The sequence below is a fragment of the Amblyomma mixtum genome, chromosome 1 (genome assembly GCF_055824585.1).
Source record: "Amblyomma mixtum isolate Tamu chromosome 1, ASM5582458v1, whole genome shotgun sequence".
Classification (NCBI taxonomy): Eukaryota; Metazoa; Arthropoda; class Arachnida; order Ixodida; family Ixodidae; genus Amblyomma; species Amblyomma mixtum.
The window spans coordinates 132,416,662-132,429,020 of NC_143012.1; the positions used below are offsets into that span (position 1 = coordinate 132,416,662).

At 49.6% G+C, this 12,359-nt stretch overlaps 1 protein-coding gene across 1 annotated transcript in view; it reads right to left on the reverse strand.

The window, feature by feature from the left end:
* Positions 1-12,359, reverse strand: part of LOC149367621 (uncharacterized) — a 43,995-nt gene that overhangs the window by 8,361 nt on the left and 23,275 nt on the right. The window contains exons 3-4 of the mRNA XM_089575107.1: positions 10,476-10,588; positions 7,805-7,907 (exon numbers count right to left, since the gene is read on the reverse strand). Of these exons, the coding sequence (XP_089431233.1) occupies positions 7,805-7,907; positions 10,476-10,588 (216 nt within the window). The remainder of the gene's footprint in view (positions 1-7,804; positions 7,908-10,475; positions 10,589-12,359) is intronic.

Consider the following 12,359-nt stretch of genomic DNA (forward strand, 5'->3'; position numbering starts at 1 on the left):
CCGCAGTTCTGTTGTGATACCATACGTCCACCGTCTGTCCCACGGGTTTATGAAAGTTGCCAGTAGATATGGCACTCGAATAATGTTCTCTCCTCTCAGGGCGACGCCCTCTGATTGAAAGGAACTCAAGGCGGGGCTCAGTAAGAAGAAGAGGATCGAGATTGTGGTGCCGAGCACATTTCACTGTAGGTTGACTATGTAGGACAGAGTGTACGGTGTTTCAATGTGCAGCTTATGGATCATGCGAACGGCCTTGGTAGGGGTGATACTTCAAGCAATTTGGTGGCGTACTGTCGAAACTGCCGCAACAAAAAGAGAAAAAAGAAATGCTCTTCGTTATTTTCGAGAACGAGCGTTCTGCCCCATCATCGACATCGACTAACCCAAGGGATAGCGGAAGCGTTTTAGAGCGCAGCTCTTAGGCGCCCGTTCCTTCGTTTCGCGGCGTCGCCGTCGGCGTTGTTCGGTGTAACTAGGAGAAGGTAAAAGAGAAACCGCCTCCCCTCCTTTCAAAAAACAAAAAAACAGCGCCGCGCAGACGGCTCTCGCCGGCGCTCGTCGTAAAACGAAGATGTAACTCCTGGAGAGCGACTAGCCTTCTGTGTGTGGCTGCCCCCTCTCCCATCGCTCGCCACTGCAGCACGCAGGTGGATTGCCGTCGATTATTCCAGACTGTCCGAGTCGTTTCTACGCGATGCTGACGGAAAGGGCGTAGCCTTGCGTGCGCTAAGAGATGTCCTCCAGCGCCAGTCCTGTTGTTTGTGTCCTCTCTGCTGTGCCTATTATTGCGCTGCGTATACTTTCCTTCAGACTGTCCTCCACCTTTTCACTCGCGCGAAGGCGGCGGCGCCACGGCAGAAAGTTACAGATGCTCCTCGAAGCTACTCCCGACCTTTGACCAAAGAGGACGCGCGCCCAGCGCGAGGAGGAGAAGGAGACTGCACAGCCGACACTGTGTGTATGTGCACGCCTGCCTTCGCGCGAAGAACAGACAGACGTGGAGCGAGCATATATAAGAAGGGCGTTGCCCACCTTAGCCGCCGTTCAAGCTTCAGTGCACAAATTGTGGCTTGTCTGTTTGCCTCTCTCTCTTGTCGTAGTGCACTGTAAGAAGAATAATTCTTTTGTATTGTAATCTCTCTCAAGTGTAACCTTGCACGAGGTGCATTGTTTTGTTAATCGCTTTGTATGTGCTTGTACTAGCGATTGTGAAATCCTCTGTATTATCTCTTTGCTGTATAAACTTTGTTTTGCGAACCTTTGACTCCGACCAATTCTCTGGCTTGCGCTGGGCACCAAGCGACCAGAAACCTCTTTTCACTTGGTGGCTGGTCTCTGCAGAGCTTGCCCCGCTGAGTCGAGGGCATCTCCTTTGAGTCCGAGACTGCTACCCCCACACGCTCTAAGGGTGTCTGGGAACGCAAGCAACAACCATCGCCCGAGCCGTAACGCATAGCAACTGGCCTTTCTCACTGCGAACCGCCTGCCTATATAAATAGTTTATTCTCTGCAAGGTCTTTGACAGTCATGAGCGAGGCAACCGGTGGAAGTCCTTCGTCTGCCGCTGCTGCTAAGCGAGCTGCCTGCAGAGCAAAGGCCCAGCGCCGTAGCCGCCAGAATCCAGAGGTGCGTGCCGCCGAAGCGGAAGCTTCCCGTCGCCGCCGTCGAGATCAACGCTTTTATATTCCTTTCAGTTTGAAAGCTGCGGTGCGCGGATTGTCGCCTTTCCGTTTCCTGCCGCGCGGTGGCGCTCGCCACGCTGTTTGCCCGAGCAGCGTGGCCCTTCGCGTCTACGCCATCGTCGCCGCCGCCTGATTTGGAGCAGCCAGCAGATATCAGCATGGAAGATATCAGCTCTCCTGTGCCAGTTGTCGGCAGTGACGCTTATCTTAAAGTATACAAAAGCTTCAAGCAAGGGTGCTTAAAGCATCCCACCAAAAAGATGCTAGAGTTTACCAAAAATGCAAACAAAGCAGTCTCGATTTCTTTGAAAGAAGGCCCCGTTTTTGGGGACGTTTTCTGTGAGGTGCTAGACGAGCTGGAATTGCAAAACCTTGCTCGGCTTGGATGTACCGAGCATATGGCCACTTTTACATGCCAAGTGCTGCATTTTGTCATAGTGACACGCATGCACTTCTATGCGAGAGACGTGAACCGCCGGCTGGAGAACAGATAAAAGGTTGTCATTGCAAATAAAAAAGCTCGCCCTCTGTAGCCATTCCCTCCGTGCTTCCGACTTGGTGTGTCTGCATTTAATGCTTGTCTGTGTTCAATGAAATTAACATTCTAAAAATGAAAGTGCAGGACGCGCGGCTCCCGTCTGTGCGATCATTGCAAATAAAAAGCTCATCTATAGTTACTCCCTCCCTGCATCCAACTAAGTGTGTCTGCATTTCATTGTGTTCACTGAAATTGGCATTCCAAAGAACGTGCAAAATGCTGCTCGTATGCGCGTGCTTCCTTGATAACATAGCGTGGAATTTCGTGACTGATCTCGAAGAGGAACATTGCTAGTTTTAACCTTTCATTAATGTTTCGTGCATTCTCCCGAAGAAATATTAATAGCTTTACTCCAGCATACGCATATCATCAGCGCTAAAAGTCGTAAACGAGATGCGATAAAGTGCAATGCAAACGATTGGTTTTTTGCGAACTGCCATCAGCCTGCTCTTTATCTCACCCTAACTAGTCAGGCGAGACATTTCTTTAACCATGAGACTGAAGTTTCAACGTGACAGCTCCAAAAGTACAGCAGATTTGAGTTCGACGTGTTCGCTCCCAATGTTATCGCGGATGAGAACAGGCTGTCACAGCAACTGCCAAGCGCGAGCGCTCCGGCGGCTCCGGACCGACAGCGACAGCAGCGCCGCGTGGTGAGTGGAAGCGGACGGGGCCGCTTTCTCGGGCACGGCCCGTGGGAGCTTGCAAACTGAAACGTTGGTCGAGATGATCCAGGAGTGGGCGTCACTGAGGCACAGGCTAACCACCGCCACCGAGGAGACCCTGCCTTTCGCGCCACCGAAGCGGAGGCGCATCGCCTCCGCGGAGACCAACCAGGAGTAAGCGATGCTGCTTACTCCTGCTTAATGCGCGTGGGCTGTGTGATTACTATAATTTTAACGTCTCCCCAGTAGCACAAGGTGGCGGGCCCATGCGGGTCCGACATGGGCAATGAGGGCTGGTGGCTGCCCGCAATAAACTCACAGGGGTCCCCCGTGGGTGCAGTGCTGGCACAAAACGCTGGGGCTGCCCACTTCGTGCCCGAATGGGGCCCTCGTCGGCTAGGCATGGGCTTAAACAGACTGGGCAGCCCACCTAGGTCCCACCGCAGATACACGCGGGCTAGGATGCGGGTTCTATTATGGTGAAGCGCGGGCAACCCCAAAAGGGGCTGCCCGTACACCACCATGAGGGAGCCGCAGTGTTTTTGTGTGGGCAAAGAGCTAGTATTCCCGCCTTCAGCCGACATGGGTCCCGCGTAGGAAATACAGGGGCTAAACTATGGGCTTCACAGTGGCAAAGCGTTTCAGGAATGCAGTTTGTGCTGTCTAGCAACACCGGCGAAGGTCCCGCGTGGGCTGGGCATGGGCACATTTGCCATTCCGATGTCTTCACCACCTGTATTCTAAATCGGGTATGAACGGGGTAAGCATGGGCTGCGTGCAGTTCGTGTGCATAAAAGATGGGGCTACATGACGGTGAAGTGCGGGCACACCCAACAGGGGCTGCCCGTGGAGCGCCCTAACGGAACCAATTGGGCTGTGTGTGGGCTAACACCAGTATTCCCGCCTGTAGCCTAAATTGGTCCTGCATGGAAAATATATGGGCTAGGCATGGGCACAATTGCGATTCCAACATTTTCCCCGCCTGTATCGTACATATCTGGTAGAAAAGGCCTAAGCGTGAGCTGCGCAGTAGCAAAACATGCAGTGTGTGCGGGAAACGGCTAGTATATATCCGCCAGCAGCCTTCGTAAATCCTGCGCAGATTACTCTGGGCTTCACAGTGCAGAAACATCATGCGCCATTAGCGAGTTGCCGGGCGAAACCTATCGACAGTCACACGTACACTAGTTGTACACGGGAAGAGTTGACATTCTCGCATTTAGTCTGCCTGCATATCCTACATCAGAGGTAAAATGGTTAAGCGTGACCAAATAGCAAGACCTTGCACGTTTCACTCTGACGAAGAGCTGCTCTTTGAACGTCGTAATGACAAAAAAACCCGCTTCTGAGATTTCTTGGTGCTTCTTTTGCGTTTATCGCATTGTATTTTTTTCTGGTGTGATACGGTCGCCGCGGAGAAAGCTGCCAGGATAAGGTTCCAGCACTTCAAGCGCTTTCGTCGTCCCCATGCAACATGTGGCGCATGGAATTCATGACTGGTTGGTAAACATAGCGAGCCTCCGGCGACTGCGCCAGAGGCTGCAAAAGGTTTGTTACTGTCGCGTTAATTGCAGCAGCTTTCTTAATGTCCGCTAGCAGCAGTCTGTAGCGATGCATCGATCAAGACACAAAATTCTTGGTTTTTGTGCAGGCATTCTTTGCGCGTCTTCTTCGTCTAGTGATCGCACATTGATAACGCAACTTGGCCAAGCGCCATCGCGAGCTGCCCCACCCTTCACCCTATCAGGAAGAGATACTAATCACAAATCGCCGACATTTCTATCGACGAACAAGAAAAGGTCACCTAGCGAAAAGGTACAGTGATAGAGAGAACAAAATAAAAACAAACTCCTGTAGAAACGTCACACGAGTAACCTGTCTTTGCGCACTTTTTTTTCAAGTTTTTTTCTCCTCTCACCACCGCCTTCCCTGCTTTTCCTGGGTCCACTCTAAAAAAAAAAACCTGCTCAACCCTGGTTTTTCTGTCTGCCTTTGTTCCTTCCCCGAGGGCCCCTATGTGTCGGTCCTGTCCCTCCCAGCCCCCTTCCCCGAAATGGCGCGGAGGCACTCACTCTACAGCCCACTACCGAACATTTTAAGCCGCCCTCCCGACCACACTCCCCGCGACGCTCCATGAAGTGGAGAGCGGGCTCCGATTCTACTTGTTCACTGTGTCCGGCCATTCCTGCGTTTGTTTGGAACAGGTTTTTCTTTCCTGCGGTTGGGTTGAGTGTCAAGGGATGAAGATAGCTGCGAAAACACGCTGGCACTCGCTAGTCATCGTTGAATTTGTGTTATACATTTTTGTGTTCCTTTCCTCGTGTTGCTTGATCAATCCACGGTCGAAGATGACATCGCCTTCCATGCGTACGTCCAGTGCAAGTATGGTGGAACCCTGTCGTCCTTGTCTCAGTGTTGAATAACTTCGATCTGAAAGACGTGAGTGGTGAACAGTGACATTTACTGACATTTGAGCGGTGGAGGCCACGGCGGAGAAGGCGGATTTTATGACGGCGACGTCGTGCTGCTAGGACGTAAGTACGCATTTGAAATCACTCTGTTGTCTGAGTACTGCCGCCGTCTCAGTTATATGCTCGGCGTCAACAGAAACTTTCTAGTTGTTCAGTATCTTTTTTGAACCAGCCAGTTGTAGATTGCACAGCGTAGAGAGACAAAATACCGAAAAATTTTCTCTGTTACATACCGAAATTTCTTGTACTTCATGATAACAAGACTAAAATTAGTTTTGTGGTGTGTATTCTTTCTTTGCACAGGCATATGGTGCATACGTGCGAGCGCAATCAGCGACGAGCGTCCTGAGGGGGAGCGGCTTAAGGCCCTGAACAAACATCACGCATCGCATCGATGCTGCGGAATGTGCCGTAAATAAAGGAGGATGACCAAGCAAGCATTGGAATCGTCCGAGCAACCTGTTTACACACCAACAATGTTACGACACACATTTGAAACACAATATTGATTCAAATACGAAAGGCGTGAGGTGCATTCACGATACTGAGCATTGCCAATCCTCGGGGAAAGGCGTCATGAGACGCCTGGCTTGACCGTGCCTTCTCTTTCGTCCTGTCTTCTTTTGCACGCATTATCTCTTTTTAAGTAATGTGACGTACACCTTCCGCTGAGTGAGATTCTCTGTAGCTTCTTTTCGTCTTTTTTCCTTTTCTTATTTCTTAGCGATTACCAATCCACAATCGCTTTACCGATAACAATCGTCGATTACAATCCCAATTATTGATTACCTATGATCAATCCTTATCTAGCTTAAAGAGCACGGCATACTACGCCACTTGTACACATACACACCATTTGTTCCAGTACACTGAAGCACCATAACACCCGTTTTCATTCTGTCCAATTTCTGACGCGTAATTTGCATATTAATATTTGTCTGGCTCCGCGGTGGCTCAATGTTTACGGCTCTCGGCTGCTGATTCGAAAGACGCGGGTTCGATCCCGGCCGCGGAGGCCGAATTTCGATGAAGGCGAAATTCTAGAGGCCCGTGTACTGTGCGATGTCTTTGCTCGTTTTAGAACCCCAGATGGTGGAAATTTCCGAAGCTCTTCACTACATCGTCCATCATAGCCTGAGTCGCTTTGGGACGTTAAGCCCCCATTAACCACACCAATATTTGTTTTTTTTTCATTACTGTCAGACCAGAACACATCCCAAACACAGGTTACTAAGCCATACACCCGACCACGCGTTCAATGGGTGTCCCTCAAACACGCCTGAAGCAATTACCCTTCGTGGCCTACGGGAATAAAGAACAAACAAAAACCTTCGTGGCATACGCGTTACTTGCCCACCTGGAGCAGTGGGGCTATTTTCTTTTTCTATTTACAGGAATTTTGGGATTTTTCCGACGGGCGGAGCCGGGATTTCACCTGAACGAGCTCCTTACGCTGTCGCTTAATACCTGCGACTGTCCAATACTAGACCTTTCCCGTAATGCATCACAGCTCGCGTTTCTTGTTCAATGGGAAAAAGATAGCGCGCAGCGAGGTGTCTCTCACAAGGAGAAGCAATTGGGCGGGGGAGCCGTCACCCAAGGAAAACCGGTTGAGAAGCAAAAGTGGACTGTTTTGCCTGTGGATGAAGTCCAGATTGGGTTAATTAGTGTATCTTCATAATGATGGTTCAGCAGCGCGAACACACCAAGTCCATGAAAGAGAGAGGACACACACACCAGCGCTGAATGCAGCGCTGGTGTGTGTCCTGTTTCTTTCTTGGTCTATGTGTATTTGCCTGTGGGCCGAACTTGGGCTAGCCCACGTGTGCCGGACTTGGGCTAGCCCGTGTGGGTCCCCGCTGCACTGCCGCCTAAGCCCCCCTGGAGGTCCCCTCTAAGAAGCCCATTACTGCCCCTATGGGTCCCACAAAGGACCGAGGAAAGCCCCCTGTATCGTTTTTATGCATGCAGACCATAGGGGTCCCCTGCTGGTCCTATGTAGCCAGCCCACTGGGCTGCCCCTGTGGGTCCCGCGCGATGACGAGTTGCAAATCCCACACATATCCCACATCGGGCCCTCGTGGGCCCCACACAGGCAGCCCATGGGGGCCCGATGTGGGATATGTGTGGGATTTGCAACACGGGCCCCCATGGGCTGCCCGTGTGGGGCCCACGAGGGCCCGCAATTCCGAGCCCCGTTTGTGCTACTGGGGCTGGGTTGCGTAAATTGGCACTGAAATTTGTCATAGCATGTGAGTGTTGTTTTGCAATTCGTCTCCTCTATCGAAATGCGGCCGATATTCACTTCCTGGCTTAAGCAACCACTAAGCCATCGCAGTGTGTTGATAAAAATCAAGCACAGTTCAATCTTGCTTGTGAAAGCAACATCTCAAGCATCTGGTGCGACTTCAGCTGAGCCGGAGGCGGGTTTCTGTGGTGTATACTCACCTGTCTGGATGAGGCTGCAGGGTGCACAGCATGAGCACGGCCAGGTGGGCTTCCGTGCGCCCTTCCCGCTGGCACAGCACGTCCAGGCAGCCCTCAAAAGAGTCTGCAGCACACATCTCAAACCCATTGGCCAGAGCAAAACTGCGTCCGTCTCGTGTTTTGCAAGCTGATTTTTTTTACTGCTTCATCATGGGGACCAGAAAACAAAGTAACGATGGGAACTCGGTATTCCGGTTCAATTACACTTCAGTAACGCTACAAGTATTTTTCCTGGCCGGAAAAGTGATTGCGCTGATGAGGAAGGAAGTGATAATAGCTACCAGCTCCCATTCTCTACACAAGAAAGCATTACGCCGAATGAGCTGGCGAAAAAGAAGACAAATTTCTGCCGAAAACACTGGGGAGAAGAAAAATGTCTGAGTGGGTTACATGATTCACAAGAAATTATTAGAGCCATCACCATGTGCAGTATAGCATACTTGAGTCTCTCAAGCCTAAAAAATGGAAGCCAAAGGTGTATGATCGATGAACTTATGGTAGGGTGGCTAGATGAGACCGGCATGGGAGACTGGTATGGATCAAGCGCTATGGGGAGTGCCAGCGTGTTTCGCGGCCTGCGCTCACGTTCCAGCCTGCGTAAAAATGGGCGGCCTCCTAGCTACTCCCACCTGCTGCTGCAAATGGACACTTTCGCGATTGCTCGCACGTTCGCTCAGACGGTTAGTTTGGCAAAGCATGTACGCGTGACCAGGTAGCTATTTCCCGCGGTGAGGGATTTACCAAGCAATTTAAATTATGGGAGTGGGGGGAGTGTTGAAGGTAGAGGAGAAGCTGTAGTCATCTTGATGTTTATTTGTGCCATGTGTCACGGAGCGTTTAATTGTGAGAAAATTGAGAAGCTCACACTCATGACAAAGATCACAAAAATTACGTGTCGCGTGCGAGAAAACATTGTTACGAATTAAGGGGTTGCCTTATTTCAGAAAGACAAAGGGATGGGGAGGGAATTAACTGTCGTCGGCTGTTTTAAACATGACATATGAGGTGGGGCATGAGCAGCATATAAGATAACGGCTAACACTTGTTAACTAATCGTGTCAGCAAGCTTCAGTCTGTCGCATTAAGGCTCCCCTGCTTCAAAATAAAAAAGTAAAAACAGCACGTGAGGACGCATAACACTCAGACGCCTGCTTAACTGCAGAGACAATTAAGTCGTTAATTAAGTACAAGCGCTCATAAACACAGCTATGCCCATGGTCTACTTTACCTTGGTCGTGCACTGATTCGCTTCAGTATCGAATTTTACTATAAGCCGATGTTCCATCGATAATTTCTAATTCGCCAGATAACGCACTAAGCATGGATTTGATTACAGCACACGGAATACGGTTCAGTTATCCTGGAGACGTTCTCAGAAGAAAGCTAGAAAAAATTGACGTAACAAAACGTTCGAATTTCTACTCAAGGCAGAGCCTTACAGAACACAGTAGCCAGGGGAAAATTTGTATTGCACCAGAAAAACTCTAGTTTGGGCTAGTTGGTTCATGATTCAACAGGAAAACGGCGCAAAAGACGTGGACAAAAGAGACAAACACGACATGACCAGCGCTGGTCCTGTCGTGTTTGTCTCTTTTGTCCACGTTTTTTGCGCCGTTTTCCTGTTGTACTGCACCTACGGCCAAGCTGAACAAGTCCGACATTCGAAGCTCCGCATCCCTGACACTGCAATTTGAACACGTCTTTGTCTTTTTTCCTTGTGAAGTTTACTCACAATAAAGCATTAATACTGACCGTAATACTGAAGCAAAATAGGCTTCATACACGCAAAGCAAAGTGCGGAAGAATCGGGTGCGTGAACAGATTTCGCCGCTGGCGCCACCGCTGCACCATGAAAAAAAAAAAGCGGTGCGCGCGCCTCTCCCGTCGGTGGGCACTCCTACTCCTCTGGACACCATGAGTGCAAGCGCACACCACCCCCGCATGGAGACACCATAGTTGGCGAAACGCTTATCGATTTGCTCCCAAAAATGAATTCTATCGCTGAATACAGATGCAAAACAAGCGGGGAAAAAATAAATCCATCACGGGATTTCCCCATGTGCTGGGAATGGTGTGCGTGCACTGGAGGCAAAGTAAAGGGGATCCGATTAGAAAGCAGAGCGCCGAGTTTTCTGAGCAAATCTCGTTCTTACGCATATTTAGATGGACAACTGAGTAAACACTCAGGTAACTTAGAGAAGCTATAGCAAGTAAAAAAAAAGCATGAGTATACTGAGCAAATCACGATGAGAAAAAAAACTGCCGCGCAATGAATGCAGGATGGCCTCTTCAAGATACAGCTGCCGACGCCAGCTTTGCCTTGTTGGAAAAACAACTGTCTTGGCTTGAAGCAACCTGCGCCAGCGAGCTTGAAAGGATGGTTCAACTGCAACCTCCTCTCGCGCACATTCAAAAGAGTGATGTAAACCAGACATAGCTTCACCAGCGAAAGTACGAGACACCAGGAAAAGAAGAACAGAGGACAACACAGGAACACAGCTTTGTCCTGTGCTCTTCTTCTCCTGGTGTCTCGTACTCTCGCTGGTGAAGTTATGTCTGATGTACACCAACTAGCCCACATGGGTGCCTTGTTACAGTGATGTACACACCTGCACTGAAGCCAAGCACTCACCGGGCAAACTGTGGCAGCCCATCTGGAGGCTGGCCAGCAGATCCGTGTCCCGAAAGCGTGGCTCAGCAGCAAACCAGAGCAGCCAGGCAAAGGCCGCACTGGTCAGCGGCACCCTGCGTCAGCACCAAAGCTCAGCCACTGAGTCTCCCTTTCCTGGCCAATGCCAGGAAATATCTAAGGTTAGCAAGAGGTTCAAGATTCCAGACTCGATAATTGTGAGGTTTTTCAACTTTTCAGCATATTGGTTTAGGGCCGGGGGGTTGCCGTCATCGACTGTGAAAATTGACTGGAAGAAGTCACTTTAGCAGCAGCAGCGTTCGGAAGAGCGTTTTCCTAAATGCTCCTGCATACTGTTACAGATAACCCTGGATCCTGGGACGACACCACTATAAGCACAGATGTGCACGTTTTCTGAGGCTGAATTTCGACCCCAGTTATCAACCAGGAATTATCAAGGAAGGACGTCACCGGCTGCCATCACCTGGCGTGGCGCTCGCATCGACGCATCTGCTATGAAGCTGCGGCATCGCATCCAAGACGGCACTGTGGCGCCAGCAGCAGTGTTCGGAAGAGGGTTTTCCTAAATGCTCCTGCATACTGTTACAGGTTAGTGGCTTTTTTTGGGAGGGTGTTATTGTGTTACTGTCACTGCTGCTGCCAAAGGAGCGAACCTTGTTTCTGCCAGTGTGGAGTGTGTTCAGTGTGAACGAGAAATATTGGATCCCAAAGAGAGTATATCTTACATGACATGTAAGCTTTCGTACCATGTAAGAAAGCTGCGCAGGATTGTCCGAGGCAGCAATAAAATCTAAGAAATCAACCTACCAGAAATGAAAATGCCCGAAATGTAGGGTACAAACGTCACATGTTGACCAGGATGAGAAAGAAAAAGCACCGTTGACCGTAGAAGATATGTTGGTCGTACTTCAGGAGATTAACCGAAAACTTGATGTTTTGTTGGCACTGAAAGAAACTGTCGATGGAATTGAGCAATCGGTGCAGTTTATGTCCGAACAGATGACATACCTGATGACGCGCACAGAACAGAATGAGCGAGATATTAAAGCAATCCAGACTAGGCTCGCCAAAATGGAAATGAACAAAGAGCAGCTTGAATCGCTGAGGCTCCAACTTGATGACCGAACACTGAACTTAGAAATTCATGATGTGCCACAAACGGAAGGCGAAAATCTTTTGTCAAAACTGAACACTTTCGCCAGTGAAAGTGAATTGCGCCAGCTATCAAAACACAACATCACGGCAATTCATCGATTGCCGGCAAAGCGTGACAAAGTGCCTGGCATCATCTGCCGTTTCGCGAGACAGAGCATGAGGGACAAATGGTGGACTATCAGGCGGGAGTTGACAACTGCGGACGCCAATGTTCGCATGTTGGAAAACCTGACCAGGCGAAATCAAGAGCTGCTGAGGGAAGTGAAAGAATGGGCGAAAACAAATCAGTACAAGTATGTCTGGGACAGTAACGGTAGGATTCTGATAAGACTGATGGCGCGCCAGCAATGCTGGTGCAGCACTCTTGCGACCTTGGCAAGCTGCAATAAGAAGGGAGAATTGAATTTTAATTTTGTTTCCTGCCAAAAATGCAGACTGTAACAGAAAAGAATTATCTGCTCCCAGAGAACTTCAAAGATTACCTTGGCCCGGTTTTCCAGACGTCATTCAAATGTCTTCATATCAATGCTCGATCTGTCAGACGTAAAGAAGCATATTTCGACACTTTCAACAACTAAATGTGCCCGTTGACGCTATCATGATCAGCGAAACTTGGTCTACAAGTGATTATGATGTCTTTCGAATTCCTGGTTATGAGACCTTTTTTCTAAATCGTTACTCTGGTATTGGTGTTGACGTATCTATATCATT